Genomic DNA, 19,076 nt, shown 5'->3' on the forward strand with positions numbered 1-19,076 from the left:
GCTTTGTAGAAAGCTGCAGTGATGAGCCACGGAGCGCAGGTGACGAGGACTGATCTGATGACAGGGCAGTTATTTGTAGCCACAACGAAGGTGGAAGAGGAGCTGGGGCCCCACTTGTATCTTCTTCGTCAATGCCTACCTTGACCAACCTAGGCAAGTACCTTAAGTAGGTACCTTTACCTGTAAACTAGGCCATACGTCGAGGCAAGGTACCTGGATGAATGTTTGCCGGCTCTGTCTGCTCTTTCCCTGGACCTGGGAAAATAGCTGGAGAACAGCCAACTTCAGCGGAGCTCTCACACAGGTACCTACCTAGGTAGGTAGGTAGACTCGGTACCAGAGGGGGTGAGAGTGACGCATGACTGAAAGCCTAGTTGCAGCATGCGTACCCAGCATAGATTGCGAAGGTGGATACAAGCAAAAGAAACAACAGCTGATACGAGAGAAGGGACCACAGACTGGAATGGAACGTATATTTGATTGACTTTTATTGTCTTGTCTATCAGACTACAAGATATTCTATAAACCGCCAGGGGTTAGCGGTATAGACTGACAGCAACATGTTTCTCTCTCAATCGAATCGAGCAGGCTCTGCGCCCTGTAGTAGGACATCGATGGATAGACTCAGCACGTAAAGAGGTCGACGAATAAGTAGGAATCTCGAAGCCACAAGCCCACGATAAGTTAGAGAAAGGAGTCGTATTTCCTCATACCTAATCTGCCTATGCTCGCTCTATTGATACTGTTTCATCATCACAGATCTCTTGCAACCTACTGCGTACAAAGACTGAACAGTGCCAAGGTATGGGTGAAGCAGCCTATGCTGCGCGAGGTTTTTCGCTTGTAGCTTGGGTATCAATAGTTTATCATTTTATGTTGTAGTCTAGAAATGGGGGGCATCTCAAGGCATCGTTGGCTCCTAAACACCAAGCCAGTTTATCATATGGTCAGCACCAAAACAAAGAAAGAAACCATGCCTGCCCCCCAGCGAATATTTTACAACATCGCCTGTCGAGCATGAAGAGACAGCGCCAAGAGAAACGAAACAAAAACAGAAGCGCCTCCACACTGCAAGACCGGAACTTGCAAGTGGCCAGAAATCAATGTTACAACGCCATGTGGACGTAGCTAAGAATTACATAGAAGCGCAAGATCACCTTTCCTAATAAGTATGATTTCCAACTCCATAGGCAAAAGGTGTCACCTCGAATCGAGAATGTAGAAATTGTTGGCCACACACTGCCTACTGATAACAGCAGACAAGGTAAACCATGTATGTGACAGGATTGTCTGTAGAGAGGCTGCCATAAACCAGAAAGTATCTTCGTCTCTAGTTTCCGCGGAACAGAAACTGGAGATCCTCTGGCTCCAGCGAGTCCAAGGCAACGTCGTCAGAGTTGACAGTCGAGTTGATCATCTTTGTCTTCTTCTCCTGCAGCTCGACAATTCGACTTTCGATCGAGTCCTCAATGCAAAGACGCGTGATGACCACAGGTCGGGTCTGTCCAATTCGGTGAACACGATCGGCTGACTGCCACTCAGCGGCTGGGTTCCACCAACTGTTGCAATATATTGTCAGCACATGCTCTGCAAAGTTAAGCTACCTCGATGACAACGGTGGAAAACTTACGGGTCAACTATAAAAACACGCGATGCCTCGGTCAGGTTCAGAGCCACTCCTCCAGCCTTGAGTGAAACCAAGAAGCACTCGACATCCACGTTGTTCATGAAATGATCGATAGAGGCAGCTCGCTGGGCTGGGGTCATGCTACCATCGAGCATGACAGTTGTGATTCCAGCTCGGCGAAGGCGCCACTCAATGAGCTGCAGCATACCGGTGAATTGAGAGAAGATAATGGATTTGTGTGATGAGTTGTCGGACCGAAGCTTCTGTAGAGAGTGTACTAGCATCTCCATTTTTGTGGACGAAGTCCAGTTCTCCATACGAATTCGGTTGATGATGGAATTCTTCTTGGTCATTTCCTGATCTTGCTCGATTTCTGGCTGCTCCAAGTCAATGGAGAGTACAATGTGACATCTCGGGCAAGTCGGCTGAGGTGTGGAGTTGACATAGCTAGAGGCACACGCCCGACAGAACTCATGCTTGCATTGAGACTTGATGGCGTCCTCTGCAGTGTCGTCACAAATGCAACAGACCATAATGTTGACACCAGGCTCGTTGTTCTTCTTCAAGATGAGATCGGGGTGGTCGGCAACCTGGCGCATCTGGCTCAGAAGGCCAAAGATGTTGGCGTAGTTGTTCAAGACAACACCCTGTGCTACATAAGTATCAAACTTGCGCTGGTTGTTGTGCATGATACTGCCCGCCAAATCTTTCTCAACCTCACCGAAGAACTGACGATCGATGATAATTTCCTTGAGCGGCAGTTCCATGGAGTCCATATGGTCTTTCTTTTGACGCCGTAGCATAATTTTTGAGGTGAGCAAGCGAAGCTTCCGGAAGGCCTCTGCGCCCTTCAACGTTCTTCCATAGGTCTGAATAGGGTTGAGAAGCTCTTGATTGAACACCGAGACATGGCGCAAACCACCATGGCCGCACTTCTTGCATTGATACTTGTCGTTAAGGCACCAATCCAAAGCTGAGCAGTCACAATCCCTGCAAAGATAGTTGGCAAACGGTTCAATCTTCAAGAACCGTACGAGCGAGAAGAATTCTCCAATGCGATTCTGGAGGGGAGTGCCAGTAAGGCACCATCTGTAAGTTGTTTTGAGTGCCAGGCAGGCTTTGGAGGTCATGGTGGTGCGAGACTTGATGTAGTGGGCTTCATCCAAGATAACTCGGTGGAAGTCAATCGAATGAAGCAGACTCTTCTCCTTGTAAATACCATCTTTCTTGCTGACGCCTTTCTCTTGCTTTGCGTACATCGACTGAAGACTGTTGTACGACATGATAATCACGTCATATCCCTTCAGCTCAGCCTTGGTCATCTTCTTGGTCTTGGCGTTGGATCCATGATAGACGATAGTTTTGAGGGTACCTTCAGTATAGGATTGAATTTCGCTCATCCACTGCATCAATGCTACCGGCGGTGCGAGAACCAGTGAAGGTTTCTTGGCTGGCCAGTCCGACATGACGAGGGACACGGCTTGTATAGTCTTGCCAAGGCCCATCTCATCGCCGAGAAGTCCACCTTTCCATTCCGTCTGCTCCATTGCTTTCATCCATGCCAGGCCTTGAAGCTGGAAAGGCTTCAGATTTCGAGAAATGTTCGTCGGTTGGCTTGCCGGAGGAGGGTCCACAACTGCTTTGGCTTCAAAATCCGCCCATAGTGTCTTAAGGTAGGGATGGTTCTTCTCAAGCTTGGCCCGATCCCTCTCCTCACGTGTCATATGGCCGCCGACACGTGTAGTACTTGTTCTGCCACGTCTGACCCGTGTAACGGCCCGAGGGGTTTCCGACGGAGCATCGCCAAGACCTTCATCGTCATCACTATCGGTCCACTCACTAGGTGGAGCAGACGATTCGGATTCGGAGTCGAGCACCAGAGTGGCACGTGGGACAATCTTGCGGCGCTTGGGAATCGGCTGCGAGGCTCTGCGATCAACTCTGTGGGCTTGTTTGCGAGGCTTTGTAGTCTGAACCTCATCATCAAACTCGTCAGATGAGCCGTTCACGGCTATATTGTCGGCTTGATCGGAATCATTGGCATCAGGAGCCGAAGAGAAGGCCGACCCATCTTCCGAGTCTGCAACGAACTTAGCTGGGGTTGCCTGTCTCTTCGACTTGAATTTTGACTTGATGGACGCCGTGAGCACATCATCTTCAGAGTCAAGGTCATGGACGACTGGCCTTTGCTTCAGACTCCTAGTCGAGCGCCTAGTCGACGAGGTTCCTGAATACATGGCCTGTTTGGCAGAACTGCTGCCAGTGAAATCGGTCTCCTCCGCTTTCTGTAACCTTCTGGCCAAGACTGCATCCGGAGAGGAATCAGAAAGCTCTTCATCGCTATCATCCACCTCGTTCCACTTTCGCTTCGAGGCTCCGTTCAGACTGTACACACTCTTTCTGAGAACCTTCTTGCTGTCAGCTGGCGGCTGAAGGGGAATATTAATCTCGAGCCTGGAACCAGACGTCTGATTGACAGCGATTGTCGGGAGAGGGGTTGCAACTGCACTGGTCATGGGCGTCGAGTAGCCACTAGCAGAGGTAGAGGCGCTACCACCAGTGGAAGCAGATGCAACCGATGGCGTCTTGCTGCTCGAAGTCGAGGGTCTGTCTCGTTTAAGTTTGCCTCCCAACGATGCCTTGCTTGCTGTTGCTCAAACAGTTTGCGACCAGGTTAGCGGCAGGCCGGGAAGCTGACAGGGCGGAGGCAGATCAGGACGTCCTACCAGATGCCTCTTCTGCGAGGATATCGACATCGTCATCGGCCAGCACCTTTCCGGCGCGGGCGAGCGAGCTGCGCGTCCGCCTAGTCATGGTTGCAGTGTTCGTAGGTTTACTTGGTATTATCAGTGCTTCTCCACGCCTGTGGATTGACCAAGGCCGCCCACTGCTTTAAGACCTCTTGCAAGTCGTGACAAGTGGTGGTTTGCACCGGAAGCTCACGACCTCTTGAAAAGTCGACGTGGAAATGTTTTCCAGCACCTAATGATGGTTGGGATTGTTACGGGTCACCTTGAAGAGGAAGCTTCTACGAAGCGCAGTCATCGGATTATTGTCGGCGGGTGCGCAATTGGGATGAAATATCACCCCTGAGGTGGCGACGCAGTGAAAAAGAAAACCCAACTAGGCTAAGACCGCAGATCAATGAGACCAGAGGCAAAGAAGAGGGGAGTTCCAGATCTAGATCCAAGATATTGTTGGACTGATTGGCCAAGTCAAAGGCTTGCACTTTCTCGGATATAGCAACTCACTCTCGGAGATCAGCCCCCGACACTGATCGATGTTGAGTGGCAAATCGATTCTGGGAGGTACGCAAATGCGACTGCCCTTGCAGGAACGCGCCCCACAGTAGCGCGACGCAGCGGGGTTGGGGTTTTTGATTCAGTAAACACTTTAGAGTGAGTGGGGCGCCCAGGCACCAGGGCAGGGGGTGAGGTTTGGGATGAGAAGCTCTTGGCCCATCAACGAGCAAACCTACTTCAGTCCAAAGTCGAGTTCCTAGCAGCTCAGTGTCAGTCTCATTCCTGTCACGATCTGCTGCCAAACTGACTGCAGTACAGTGCGTCTTGTTTCTGTGACGATTTTTCAGCCCCTCTTTCATTGCATGACTTGGGGTGGCGACGCACGATCAAGCTCTTTATTCTCATCAACAGGGTCACGTGCTGACGTGTGATCTACGTGTTGATTGGTAAACGGAGATCGAGAACTAGCTCCGAAGCCCCGCGTCATTGCCACCAGCTGGGTAGGCAGTCGACTTTACCACTTCCCTCCCTTGATTTATTCGATTGTTGCCAAGCAGGCCTTCTCGTCTCTCTTTGAAAATCGCTTGCATAATAGGCCTTCACAACTTCATCAATTGGGCCTGGATGTTGACGTCCCTTTTGGACTCCTCATTGCACCTTTTCATACCTTGCCCAGGGGCAGATCTTCTGTTCACGCATGCTCTCTGCTGTGCGGCCTGTATTGGAACTAGCGCGTAACTTGAGAGAGTTTGCATCTGTGGCTTCATGATGTGGGTGCCATTTTTCAATCTTCTCTAGATTCATTTACTAATAATTTATGTACTTTGCTTTAGGAGTCGATTCAACAGACAAAATGGACGGGACACCGAGCCTCGGGCGCCTCGTAATCAAAGGATTGCTGGACCGTAAGTAGCTCTATCCCGCTTGATATTTGGGATTCCTTTGTATTAATTTTTTTTTGGTGGGCAGAACCTCGGCCTTGACCGACTACCTGGCAGTGAGTACAGCTATCCAAACGCCCAATTCAAGGTCACTCTTTAACGCTACTAGGCAAATAACATTTCTGCAGCAGATATTGCGCTTAATCATAGTCGACGACAACAAGCAGCACTCACAGAGGCCGTAGCTGCAGAGGCTGCCTCAAACAGGCCTCGATCAACTAACCGTAATGGGTCCTCACAACGCACATCAACTTCTGGTCCATCGAACCAGTCTGGCAACCTCCCCGGCGCCTTGACGAACGCTTCTTCTGTGGCCGCCCTCGCCGACGGTGTGAACCCCACAATCTACAAGAAGAAGCTAACCAAGGCCGAGGCCAAGGCCATAGAGCATTACAAGACAACCGACGACTTCGCAAATGCTAAGCAGTACTATCAGGGCAACGTCGAGGATGAGGATCAACTCGCTCGCATGTTCTACTTCACGGCCAAAAAGGCTGTCGGTCAGTTTGAGAACTGTGCCAACTGTGGGAAACGCTTTACCGTGACTGCTTATTCGTCTGCGGATCCTGGCGGTGGCCTTCTCTGCACTGCATGCGGTAAGGAGCTGGCCAAGGAGGCTCCTAAGAAGAGGAAGCAAGCTGCATCAGGTGGGCCCATAGGCAAACGGAGAGCTGCACAAAGCCGTGTCTTGGACGGTACGGGATCTATCGGCGTCAAGAGTTTGGTGGAAATTTGCATCCAGCACCTGTCCAAAAACATTGAGCTCGCAGACGATCTCGGTGTTCTGCCAGAGCATGTTGTCGACCGGATTTCGCGCATCTTGGCCAAACGCCGCAAGTTTAACTCAGAGGTTCTCCCCCTCTTCCTGCAACCAGGAACCCGAGCTCTCCGGATATATGATAGCGCCAACCTAAGCAGCCAGGACATGATCAGTATCTTCCAAGTAATACCGGATCTCAAGATACTTCAGCTACGGAACGCAATTCAGTTCAAGAACGAGGTCATGAGCTATCTCTTGGACAGACCAACAAAGCTCGAGGTCTTGTCCCTGCATGGATGCAATCTCATCACAACTGAACTGTGGGAAAGGTTCTTTGTCGAGAAGGGGCAAAATCTGCACACCCTGCAGGTTTATCGATGCGGCGATTACTTTACAGACACACTGGTTGCGAAAGCAGTTGAGCACTGTCCAAACCTCAAGCGACTCAAGCTACAGGAAAACTTGAACGTCACCTACGCAAGCCTGGAGTCACTGCAGTCCCTCAGCAAACTGGAACACTTAAGTCTCAAGCTATGGAATCAGGATATACCTAACCCTGCTCTCGTCTCCCTTATCGATGCGCTGGGCTCAAAGCTTCAGACTCTGTCTCTGAAGTTGGTCGAAGATGCCAACGATACTGTTTTGCAAGCGATCCACCGGAATTGCAAAAGCCTTTCGAAACTGCGCATTACCGGCTCCAAGGCGTTTACAGATGACGCCCTCATGAGGCTCTTCACGAACTGGGCAAACCCTCCGCTGCGGTTCGTTTCGTTCGAGAATTGCCGGAGCATGACACATGGAGAGAATCTTGAAGAGGTTGGTCTTTGCGACAAGGGCTTTGGCGCTTTGATGGCGCATTCGGGACGCAAGATACAGCACATCAACGTTGAATCATGTCGCCACATTTCAGCGGCGGCCTTTTTGGCTGCCTTTGACCAGGACAAGACGTACCCAGACCTCGAGACTATCGAGATCAGCTTCTGCGAGAATGTCACGGATTTCATCGTCGGCAGCATTTTCAGGAGCTGTCCCGCCCTGAAGTGGATAAAAGTTTTTGGCTGCATGAAAGTCAAGGACGTGCTTGTTCCGCGCGGACGGATCTTGATTGGCGTGCCTACCGCTGCTGGAATGCAGATTGAGGGTTATGCTTAAGAGAGGCATGTTGTCGAGCAACCTAATGACTTGCTTTTGAATTTGAAGTTCAACATTGTTATGGTTTACATTTGCTAGATATTCCCACTGCGATAATCTTGGTGTTCATGGCTGCGCATTGGAGGGACAACAGCACCCGACTTATTCATCGCGACTTATTCCTAAACTATGCTCAGAAGACAGTTTTTTCCGGAGCAATAACGAACACATATCTCATCGGACAGGGCAATTTGGTTTTCCTTCGCACCACTGATTTTTATCAGCAAAATCGATCAGGCACCATAGAGTCGCAAGGCATTGAAACATCAAACTGAAAATGAAAATCGTGGTATCATTCCGCTCCGCCCCAGCCATATACGTGGTATCGTAGTAATACATTACAAGTGAAAATCCCCTGAAACCCCAACTCCATAAATGACATTCGTTACCCATATGTCGCTTTCCATCAAAACCATAAATCAAAAAGAGAAGAACCCCCCAAAAAAGAATAACAAGACTTTTTAAGCCACGGTCTTGTTGGCTTCAAGCGCAGCAACAAACTCGCGATCCATTTGAGCGTACATGGTCAGCCTCTGCTCGAGCTCGGCGTCACTGATGGCGTTGGCGTCGTCGCGGCGGAAGACGAACTTGTTGGAGCCGCAGGCGATCATGTCGGTGAGGTAGTAGAGGTGGGCGTTTGTGTCGAGGCCGAGGCTGCCGCCGTTGCAGTTGATGTTGGCGAAGCCCTCGCAGACCTTGATGTCGGCGACGGTGTAGTTGACCGTGTTGGAGGTGCCAGAGTTGAGCCAGTACTCGGGGGTGACGTGCCTGTAGCCGAGGAAGATGGGCGGCAGGCGGGGGACGGGGTCGTCGATGTGCGTGACGCGGTACTCGACGTTGCCGGCCTGCGTGGAAACCCACTGCACAAACTCCTGATTGCCGATGCGCGGGCTGCCGTACGTGTAAACCTCGACGGGGTAGCCCAGCTGGCGGAGGTAGACTCCCGCGACGGTGGCGACGGCGCCGCCGAGGGAGTGGCCCGTCACGACGACGGTGTAGTCGGGGTTCTGGGCCTTGGCGTCGGCGATGGCGGCCAGAACATCGGCCTGCACCTGGGACCAGGCTGTGGCAAAGCCCGTGTGCAGCTTGCAGTCCTGGACAAAGTCGCAGCGGGTCCACAGGAAAGTCAGGTTGGTGATCCAGTTCCGGAGGCTCGTGGAGCCACGGAGGGCGAGCACGATGTTCTTCCGCTTGGGGTCGAGTGCAAGGTAGCCGGCAGTGTTGGTGGACGTGTCTTGGTTCAGCGAACGGATGATCTTGGCTCCGTTGGCCACGACGGCGGGACATCCGTCGTTGCTGCAGGCGACGGCGGCCCCTGAGGCGGCGGCATCGTTGCAGTAGGTCGCCGCGCTGTACTGCGCATAGAAACGGAAGTTGTCTAGGTCTGTCTCGCTGACGGTCACATCGCGGCCCTCGACAGTCTTGGTGTAGGTCAGGCCGGCAGGGAGAACCGATGCCGAGCAGGTGAGGGCTGTGGCCAAAAGGGTGAGCACGCTGGGGAACCTCATGATTGATGTTTGTGGGCGAGGGTGGACAAGGGTCAACGCCTTTAATATAGCGTCAAAGGAATTAAGAGAGTGGGGGAGTTTGAGAAGCTACGATGGCAAAGTAAAGAGCCTTGAGGTTAATCCTTTCTCAATAGAGGTTATGGGCACAGGCCGATCCAATATATAAGGGTGGTTCTGTAAGACATATCCGCGGCGGTGCAGGGAGGCGTCCTTGTAGATATATACAACGTGTCTGACAGGGACGGCATCGACGATGCTGAAAAAGAATAAGGGCACAGCCGGATGGCGGACAAAGTGAGACAAGCCCGGCGACCCGGTATCCGCGTCGTTTCTCAACAAAACGGCACTTGTATCCATCGCGTGCACCCCCGCATCTCCATCTTGGAGATGAGAAAATGTGAGCCTGACCGCCTTGGCCCATCCTTGACCTTGAGTGCGGCCAATCCCTGAGGGTGCTTTGACAGCACAGAGAGCAATACCGGGAAGGGATATTGACAACTGGGGCCAGGGGCCGGAAGCCAAGGCCACAAGCGAGCGCGTATAATTTTCCCATTTCTTTTTCTCTCATACATAGGATCGTGGGGTTGCTCACTGGAGCCTACGTCCTTGGCACATCACGCTGGGGAAGAAGGTTGGGTGGTATTTATGGCAGTGAGGTTACATCCGACCTACACCCTCCAACTTGCCCCAATGACACCTCACGGACTTGACGACGCCATCGATGGAAATGTCGGCGTCATGCGTGGGATAGACAATGGAGAGTTGTCCGCTAAGGAGGGTGACGGCTCACTTGACTGTTCTCGACGTTGTGATTTGAGGAAGTTAAAGAACCCACCGTCCGTTGTTGACTGGTGCATGAGTCGCACACAGACGCAGAGACCCTTACTTTGTACAGAAGTACCGTTGTATGCAGCTTGGTGTCTCTAGTGGGTAATTCTGCAATTCCAGTTTAGCAGCACTAACTGCAACTGTAGTAGTTCACTGGTCCAGAAATGAAGCTGTGGGTACAAAGAAGGGTTGAGGGGAAGGTTGAGCCCGCTTACGAGAGCCGAACCAGATTTGAACGGTTGTATTTTGTCTTGTAAGTGAGGCAAGTAGACGATGTTGCGCGGCGCAATGTGGTCAGTGCGTAGGTATCAGATGGGGGCCAGGTGGACAACAGGGTGGATTGCATTAAAAGGGTAATTTAAGAGCCGGGTTCAGGATTTTTTCTTGCCTGCCTGGCTTACGAAGATCTAGGTATGTTGTATAAGGTATCCAGCCGCCAGCGTGCCAGTTGACCAGGCAGGTTCGAAGTTCGGGGGGGGCGATGCAACGCTATTCTTTTCTATTCGTAACAGATGCATGTCTTTCTTTTCTTAGACCGGGTGGCGGAGAGGTCGGGGTGGCTATTTTGCATGGATTGGATGCGAGGCATCCATCTAGCATCAAAAGAAAGAAGACCAAATCTCAACTTGTAGGTCGCTGGTTGGTTATTGGATGATTCAACTGTCTCTGCAAGATTCAGCCGCACGAACGGGACGGCAAACATGCATGCGGAAGCTCTGGAAGCTACTGTACAAAATGCAGAGTAGTATGGAGCTGATAGGTGCCAAAAGTGCGATCGCCACGCTTAAGACGGTGCTTTGGGCTCACCGGCGCTCAGCCCTTCGCAGGAGCGTTATTCGTAGGTATTTTGGACTTGTAGGTACCGCAGTTGAGTTTTTCCGGCACTCCGGAGTTTGCACGAAGTACATACCTTACCTAGGTGACTCAATTGCAGACCTGGGCAAGGGGCAGAAAAAGGAAAAAGGCTGAACAATTTGATCCACATTTTCTCAACAAGTTGTACCGTTAGCGAGAGAAAGGACCGAGAGGAGAAACAGCGGCAAAAAAAAAAAAAAAAAAAAAAAAAAGAGAGAGGGAGAGAGAGGATTGGCTAGAAGGAAAGTCGGTCAGGAGTTCCTTCCACTGCAACGCTGCGACCACGTGCCGTTCTCCAAACTGCAACATCAGGTACGAGAAATGCTCCACCCCCACAACGTCGGCCCGTCACAGACATTTCCAAGAAGTGACTGAAGAGGCGCGGTATTCTACAGTCACGCATTCACAGTTCGGGAACCTTATTCGGCGCTTGGTCCGACACATCAACCCAGATCTGGGAGGTCAAGTCCGCCCTTGCTCTACGTGGGACACCAATCAGTAACCTGGCCGGCATCCCAAGCAGCTTATAAAACCAGGTTTTATGACAACTGCGGAGAAGAAAAGCAGCACTGACTACCGCAAAGTGTGAACGGGACGGAGACGGACAGACAAACCCTACCACCATTAATGAACGACCAACGACGCATCCTTTCCCGTTTTGGATTCATTCTGTTCTATTCTAGGTTGTTTTGTAATTAACTTGCGCGCCCATCAACACACTATTCCGGAAAGCTTGCAGCATCTTTACCACTAGTAGACATACCACACCGTACCAAGGTCTCGGCCTAGAGGAACAAATGAGGGGTAAATATGCAAACCCAAGATCTTGGTTCTGGGGTACAAAACAAGGACCTGCGATTTTCATCGTGATACTACTTAGCTCGGGAGAGCTCAGTCCGGCCGGCTCTGCCCTGACAAAGTGGACTGTGCTATTCCTCCAATGATGAAGTACTTTTTCGGCGATCACAACCATGTACGGGAATTCTAGGTATACTATGTACGTGATGCTCTCAAAGTTGGCAGTGGAGGCAATACAAAGGTGGATATTCAGCTGGGAGTTTATGGTTTTATTGCTTGGGGTTTCCCTGACATTATGCAGATCATTGTCAGGCGCACATATAGACACAAGCTTTTGTAGTGTTACGTATGTGTTCGCTAAGCTACGTGGTAGTGTCCGAGATTTTCTCCATGGGCAGCGTAGTGTGTACCTACATCACCCATATTCTTCGATTGGAACTGGTCTAGCACTTTTGGGTCATCGCTTGGGAGTGTGCCTGATTGTTTGTTCAATTGCTGTTATTTTATTTATCTTCCCAAATTTATGTCGTATTGCTGACTCTTGCACATTTAGCTTTGCGGAGTATCTCCGCGGTGCGAATGTCCTGGCCAGATATTTTACTACATAGCTGACGTGGTGGAGTTTGAATGCTTGCCACAGTTCAAGAAATAGGAGCTTTTGCTTCACATGCCAAAGGTGGAAATCATGTTTTTGTTTTATATATATAGTCTTTAATATATGCTTGGTATTGGTCAATACGTGCACTAGCTCCGATCTCTGTCAAGGTCCTAGTCTCGCTCCATCATATACACCTGAGCTAGCAAGTGGGTGGTCAGCCTCGGATACCCGGCTGGGTGTTCACAGCCATATAGCCAAGTGGTATCTACAGCTAAGAAGCTAAGAGAGGAGCAAGTCGCAAAACTCTTAGCGGTCTCTGAACTACACATCCAAATAACGTGACCCCACGATAGTGTCAAGATAAGCTTACAGGCTGAGGTGGCCCTCGGTTAGAGGATGTAACTATGTCATGGCGCTTTAAATTAGGTGATAAAACAAGCAATATACATATGACTGAAGCCTATGCTGCTCCTCTGACCAAAGGCCAGACGATTCGAGTAAAGTAATTTTCAGCATTGACCTCTAGAGTCTTGCATTCCCCATTTCCTCCTGGAGCATATTACTACTACCACCTGATGCATGTACCGTCTCAGCACAGAGTCTTTGCTTCCACAACTTCCGGTGAAAACCGGTATTTCTGCTAATAGTATACATGTCATCGTACGATATACAATTTTAACCCTGTGAGTGACCATGCCCGAATGAATGCTCTTGTTCTTGCAGTTTTCGAAGACCGAACAATTAGTCTATGTTCCTGTCATCTGATGCAAAGAAACATGCATCTCGAATGTTTGTATCTGACAGAGCATCCGTCTTAGCAAACTCTAGGTTCTAGATAGTCCTATAGCTATAGACACAAGTACAGAGACTGGTGCGAACAACATATCAGCTGTTGGTTTCGAAGAAGCTACATATAAAATAGTACGCTTGGATTTGCTGTACACATAGGATGCAAACATGATACTGAAATCAGTTTACATTTGTATGTTTGCCCATGTATAAAGGTATGATTCTCGTACATTGAGATACCATATATATTTTCACGCTTTGTAGCGAGATAACTTATATGGCATACAAAGTAAAGTTGCAAGACACAAGTCCTGAGCTGTTATGTTATGCAGCCCTTCCAAGAGCCCAGCAAGCCTACCCAGGTATTTTGCCAAGACCTAAATATGGCTAGTACAGGGTAGGCGGGTATGTCAAGATACGACCGTGGACATGTTTTCATGGTGATGCTTTGTCTGAACAAACCTCGCCCAAGGGAAACGTCAGGTCTCACAGGTGAACAAAGCTTTGAAAGCAGCACCATTATAATAATAGGATGGGCACTCAAGGAAAACTGCATAATCCTATATATGCTCTGGTCCCCCCACGGTATTAAAAAATTGGGCGGTATGCAATCGCCAACTTTGAACCCAACCGCCCCTGCAAACATGAGTGATGTTTTGTTTTTATTCTTGTCAAAAATACGTATCCATACACGGCCAAAGCCCTCTAGAGATATACTACAGATTTACAGAGCACGCTCGGGCACGGGTGGCGCATCATTTGAGCGTCGGGCTCATTGTTTGTTCCTCCCCTTTCCTCTCGACCACAAAAGACCTCGCTGGCAGATCTTCAACAAGTAAGAGTCTTCCGCCCCTTGGCCTGCCTCCTCGCCAACATTTTCCTTCCCTTGGCGGTTCTGGTCTTGACCAGAAAGCCGTGCTTCCTCGCACGCTTGAGCCGGCTCGTCCTGGCGGTGGTCGGGCGCGGTCCGCAGCGAATCTGGCCCAGCGCCGCCGGGTTACCCGTTATCGACGTCTTTGGCACCAGGTCCAAAGCCGCCTCGCCGGCGGTCGTCGGCATCGTCGGCTGCATGATGGATGCCGAGAGGAGGGACGAGGACGGAGAGCGGAAGACTGGGCTGGCCCGTGGGCAGGTCGTCGGTCTCAGGGTCGGCAGCGAGGAGAAGGACCTGGTGGAAGCGGTCAGCTGGAGGTTCTGGGTGAGCGGCTCCCGGGTGAAGTGTGGCTGGCGACAAACCTTTGCGGCCCGAGACTCTTCGCAAAAGAGCTTGGTATCCTAACCGTCTGCCTCGTTACTGCCCGCAACCCGGGGGCGAGCGCGGAGACCGACGCCATTGCTGTGGCCAGCCGGGTTATTGAATGGATGTGATCGATGCGCCGAGCGGGCTAGAAGCTGCGATGAGTATTCGGCGCGTGGGAAGTGGGTTTCGCGTGGTTAATTGGGGGTGGTTTTGATGGCTTTTTTGGACTCTGGTGAGGTCACACGTTGAAGCTTTCCGCAGAGCTGCCGTGATAATTTTCCCCGACAGGCATCTTTCTGCAGGGGGTTTCTTCGGAAGAAGTGGGGCCCACGCGACACGACACGACACGACACAGACCCATTCAAGCCATTCAAGGCAAGCCATTCTCACAATTCGATACCTCTGGGTGGAAATGGTCGATTGTCTTGCATCTACATATCTTCAAAGCAAATTAACGTCAGTTATTTCTTTTATCGATGCAAAGAAGCGGCATCTCGTTATTTCAGATACATTGTTCCACTCAGCTCCAGTCGGTTTTTAATGTGCCACGACGAGTACCCGAGTCGAGCGCTCCCGCTGGTTCATACATTCTCAGCGCCAAATCTACGACGCAGGTGAGCCGTCACTCGTGTAGGTAGCTGTGTCTGAAGAAAACCTAGAGCTAGTAAGTTAGGCACTGATGGCGGCTATAAACTTTTGGTTCCGACATTCGGCTCTACGCAACCTTGCGAGTTTATTTAATTATAACCCAGCGGACACGGGCGAACTCCTATGTGTCCGTATTGAATATTATCGGCGTAAGCAAATATATGACACCAAAAACGTCTTGCCATCTCATCGAGTGAGCCGATGAAATGGATCGGCAAATGGAACAGACATGTGCAAATCGCATGGGAGAACCGACGAAAATCAGCCCATCCATAATTGTCTTACAGGCGCAAAAACAATTCAAATTCAAACTTCATTGACTTTCCCCCCGGCATCTTTTCCAGCTGAACATGATCGGGTCCCGTATGTATGGTATCTGACCAAGAAACCTTCGAGCCCCATCACCAACGCCGCGTCGATATTTTACCTGCCACGCTACAGTCGACTACCTAATCATTAAGATTGCCAAGGCGTATTCATGCGGTGAACTCATTAACAACTGAAATGAGACCAGCCTTGCTTGCTCTCGGCGGTTCGCACGTATGCACATTACAGCTACCTCCTCGAAACTTTTTTTTTTCAGGCTCACCATGAAAGTTCCTGAGTCGGAGCCCGAAAAGTTGAGACAACTACCTATCTAGGCAAAGTGAACAATCGACTGTTGAGTCGCACATAAATTCCGGGGGTTCGTTCTTGTGCCGAGGCTTCCCTTTTTTTTTCGGTGCGGGGAAAAACTATAACAATTATTTTTTGTATTAAAAAAGTTATCGCTGATTCATCAGAACCTAAGGGTGACATCTCTTGCATGTCTTCTTATATCTAGGCGAATGAGGATGTAGATTTTGCCTGTCGAGACTCTTGTCACATTCAATTGCAGGCTGGAGTAGACGCTTTGTCATTCTTTCACGACTTACATACGTCTGTCTCCTCTTTGGACATATATTCCATAACTGAAGGGGTTGTCTACATCTCGGGAACATCCTCATCCGGCCGTCAGAATGACCACCGTAGTTGAGAGAACGCCGGAGGGCGTTATTTACAGGGCTGCCAAACCATTCCCTGTGCCTGATCTGGATATCTTGTCACTTTTGTTCGGTTGGTAGTCCCTCAAAGTTCCTGCCTTGGTAAACGGTGTTTGGAGTCAAGGCCTGGGTTCCAGCCTCAACTCTAAACGTATAACGGCATAAAGAACACGTACGGGGCTTAATAGCAGGGGAAAAAAGAGTGCCTGGCCTCTCGGTTGCAGCGTTTGACTAACATACCCTTCCTCAAGACTCAAAACACAGCGCAGCAACTCCAGAGTCCGTCATTCACGTCTCAGCCGATGACCCGTCTCTGCAATTGAACGTTTCGCGTGCCAGGACCCTCACGCACGCGACGTCAGCCGCCCTCCGGCGCCACTTCAGCATTGGCGCCGGCGGTCCAGGGCGGGACATAGTCTCGGTCGTGTCGCTGGGGCACTACCTCCTACCAGTGCTCTGCTATGGCATCATCGGCGCTGGAGGGGTTCTTTCGGCTGCCGCAGCTGCATCAACGCCCAGTGAGCTGGCCAGGCAGCTCTCGAGCAGCGAGAGCAAGATTCTCTGCTGCGTGGAGGCCCTGAAGGACGTCGCTGTCAAGGCTGTGGAGGAGGCAGGCTGGGGCCGGGGTGGCGGGGGCAGAGTGTTGATCATGGGCGAGGGCAAAGAATGGACGCTAAAGGTTGTTCAAGGCGATGGGTCGCTGGGGCGGAACCTGATCAACGAAAACGACTTGCTTCCTTGGCAGGCCATCACGGACCGAAAGACGCTAGAGGATAGTTTCGTTATTATGATTTACAGCTCAGGGACTACGGGCCTCCCCAAGGGTAAGCAGAAAACCAAAATGCGGGCATCGAGGCGGGGGCTTGGCAGCTTTCTTTGCTGGAATTAGCCACTGACAAAACCACAGGCGTCAAGCTCTCGCACCGGAACCTTGTGGCCCAAACCGTCATACCAGGGGACTTGCTCAGGCAGTCGTGGGGCGGATCGCAGCCTAAATGGGATTATCGTACCCTGGCTCACCTGCCGATGGCGCACATTGCCGGCATCCAGGGCTACCTCATCAACCCCTTCTACGTGAACGGGACGGTCTACTGGATGCCACGGTTCGACTGGCCCAAGTTCCTGCAGTACAACAAGCAGTATAAGATCACCATCTTCTTCACGGCGCCGCCCATATACCTGATGATCACCAAAAGCCCGGACGTGAAGGACCACTTCGCGAGCCTCGTGAGAGCCATCAGCGGCGCCGCACCTCTGGGCAAGGAACTGCAGCACGCGGCGAGCCGTAAGCTCGGGACCGGCCAAAACGTCTTCATCAGCCAGACGTGGGGCCTGAGCGAGACTTGCGGCAGCGCGACGCTGATGCCGCCGGGGATAGACGACGACACGGGCAGCGTCTCGGCGCTCATGCCCAACATGGAGGCGCGCATCGTGGACGACGAGGACCGCGACGTGGAGCCCGGACAGCCCGGCGAGGTGCTGCTCCGCGGGCCCGTCGTCTGCAACGGCTACTACAAGAACGAGGCGGCCGACAGGGAGAGCTTCACGAAAGCGGCCGACGGCGGCCGCTGGTTCCGCACGGGCGACGTGGCCCACGTCCGCGACGGGCTCATCTACATCATCGACAGGAAGAAGGAGCTCATCAAGTACAAGGGCTTGCAGGTCGCGCCCGCCGAGCTCGAGGCCCTGCTGCTCACCCACCCGGCTGTGCTGGACGCGGCCGTCATCGGCGTGCCCGCGGTCGAGGGCGACGAGACCAGCGAGGTGCCCAGGGCGTACGTGGTGGCGGACAGGAAAAAAATCGACGCCGAGGCCATCAAGGACTTTGTCAAGCGCAACGCGGCCAATCACAAGCAGCTCAGGGGCGGAGTGGTCTTTGTGGACGCCATCCCCAAGAGCCCGGCTGGGAAGATACTCAGGAGAGATCTGAGGGCGATGGCTACCAGGGGACAGAGTAAGCTGTGAGGTGGGATGGGGGGAAAACTGGTGGAAAGCAGCGAAATGGTGCTGTCATAGTACGTTTTCCAGGAACAATAAGGTGTATCTAAATGTATTCATGTCAGGGGTTTCTTTGTTACCCAGCCTGGTTCATTCCGTTTTAAATCCTATTTTTCTATCCGTCTCCCATATCAATACTTTGTCACCATCATTTCTGGTACAGAATCTTGGCAGTTATCCCATCCCTGATCTGCCCGCCGCGCAATTCTTCTCGTATCTGTACTGACAGTTTGGATAGCATTGGACGAGATAGATGTTGCGATGATTCGTGGCCTTCTGAGGCAGCCAACGAGCGGATGAATACTATAGTACAGAGGAAAAGTACACGGTGTAATAGCTATATAAGTGGCAAAGGGTGCCTCGTAAGACGACTTTCCTATCAAGGCAAGCAGCTGAGGCATGTTCCTTGAAGGTTCGTTTATTGGCAGCAGTCAAACATCGGACGGACGGACGGAGGCCTAACTTGGTGGAGTAGTCCCGAGCCGGGGACAACCCTTTTTTTTCGGTGGTCAAGGGTGTTATCCACAGCCCACAAATATCCACACTCAAAGCCTTCTTTTCCCCCTTTTATTCCGGCCCTCGTTATTCCCGAGCGGCAGATCCTGGGGGTGTCTCCCCCTTTTGGAACCACGCATTCTTTTTTTGGCCGGCGATAATCCTAGGGAAGATCTTCAGAGGCATCCAAAAATCCGAAAGGGTAGTTTTGAGAGCAAAAAAAAAAAAAGAAATAAGTAGCCGGGAAACATCGAGATCGCTTAGCTTGTAGAATCACCGTTGGAAAAGGTCCCTTGCCTTTGTGGGAAAGAGAAGGGGGAAAACGAGTCGCACCGATAACTGCGCAAAGCTAAGCAAGGTGAACAATATATATCAGACCGAAACAAACGATGTTTACTATTATTATTATTATTATTATCGGCAACGCCTACAAGGAGATGACGAAAGACGATATTGAAATCGCCTATTGGCCTCGCAGTCTGATGTCTCGCAAATTTCGGAACCCGATTGACGTCGTCTTGCAAGCACAAAGGAGC

General features: G+C 51.2%; 6 protein-coding genes across 6 annotated transcripts; 3 read left to right on the forward strand and 3 right to left on the reverse strand.

Annotated features, from left to right (window-relative positions):
• Window positions 1-789: 789 nt before the first annotated feature.
• Window positions 790-4,945, reverse strand: MGG_07014 (DNA repair protein RAD16). The gene is made up of 3 exons (XM_003709724.1): window positions 4,354-4,945; window positions 1,631-4,274; window positions 790-1,559 (listed from the first exon to the last, which is right to left on the reverse strand). The coding sequence occupies exons 1-3, from the start codon at window positions 4,439-4,441 to the stop codon at window positions 1,331-1,333; spliced, it is 2,961 nt and encodes a 986-aa protein (XP_003709772.1). The 5' UTR covers window positions 4,442-4,945; the 3' UTR covers window positions 790-1,330.
• Window positions 4,946-5,126: 181 nt separating this feature from the next.
• On the forward strand, window positions 5,127-8,156 carry MGG_07015 (DNA repair protein Rad7). Its single transcript, XM_003709725.1, has 4 exons — window positions 5,127-5,639; window positions 5,703-5,774; window positions 5,839-5,866; window positions 5,920-8,156. Exons 1-4 carry the CDS (start codon window positions 5,635-5,637, stop codon window positions 7,720-7,722), a joined length of 1,908 nt encoding a protein of 635 aa, XP_003709773.1. The 5' UTR covers window positions 5,127-5,634; the 3' UTR covers window positions 7,723-8,156.
• MGG_07016 (uncharacterized protein) lies at window positions 8,123-9,516 on the reverse strand. Its single transcript, XM_003709726.1, has one exon. It carries the CDS (start codon window positions 9,267-9,269, stop codon window positions 8,223-8,225), a length of 1,047 nt encoding a protein of 348 aa, XP_003709774.1. The 5' UTR covers window positions 9,270-9,516; the 3' UTR covers window positions 8,123-8,222.
• Window positions 9,517-9,959: 443 nt separating this feature from the next.
• MGG_07017 (uncharacterized protein) lies at window positions 9,960-11,066 on the forward strand (the record flags this gene model as incomplete). The annotated part of the gene is made up of 6 exons (XM_003709727.1): window positions 9,960-10,105; window positions 10,165-10,195; window positions 10,247-10,350; window positions 10,632-10,725; window positions 10,839-10,935; window positions 11,032-11,066. 6 exons carry the CDS (start codon window positions 9,960-9,962, stop codon window positions 11,064-11,066), a joined length of 507 nt encoding a protein of 168 aa, XP_003709775.1.
• A 2,640-nt stretch (window positions 11,067-13,706) lies between these two features.
• On the reverse strand, window positions 13,707-14,648 carry MGG_07018 (uncharacterized protein). The gene is made up of 2 exons (XM_003709728.1): window positions 14,374-14,648; window positions 13,707-14,305 (listed from the first exon to the last, which is right to left on the reverse strand). The coding sequence occupies exons 1-2, from the start codon at window positions 14,469-14,471 to the stop codon at window positions 13,966-13,968; spliced, it is 438 nt and encodes a 145-aa protein (XP_003709776.1). The 5' UTR covers window positions 14,472-14,648; the 3' UTR covers window positions 13,707-13,965.
• A 1,073-nt stretch (window positions 14,649-15,721) lies between these two features.
• Window positions 15,722-18,174, forward strand: MGG_07019 (4-coumaryl-CoA ligase). Its single transcript, XM_003709729.1, has 3 exons — window positions 15,722-16,120; window positions 16,299-16,871; window positions 16,955-18,174. The coding sequence occupies exons 1-3, from the start codon at window positions 16,024-16,026 to the stop codon at window positions 18,010-18,012; spliced, it is 1,728 nt and encodes a 575-aa protein (XP_003709777.1). The 5' UTR covers window positions 15,722-16,023; the 3' UTR covers window positions 18,013-18,174.
• Window positions 18,175-19,076: the final 902 nt, after the last annotated feature.

The sequence above is a fragment of the Pyricularia oryzae genome, chromosome 1 (genome assembly GCF_000002495.2).
Source record: "Pyricularia oryzae 70-15 chromosome 1, whole genome shotgun sequence".
Taxonomy (NCBI): domain Eukaryota; kingdom Fungi; phylum Ascomycota; class Sordariomycetes; order Magnaporthales; family Pyriculariaceae; genus Pyricularia; species Pyricularia oryzae.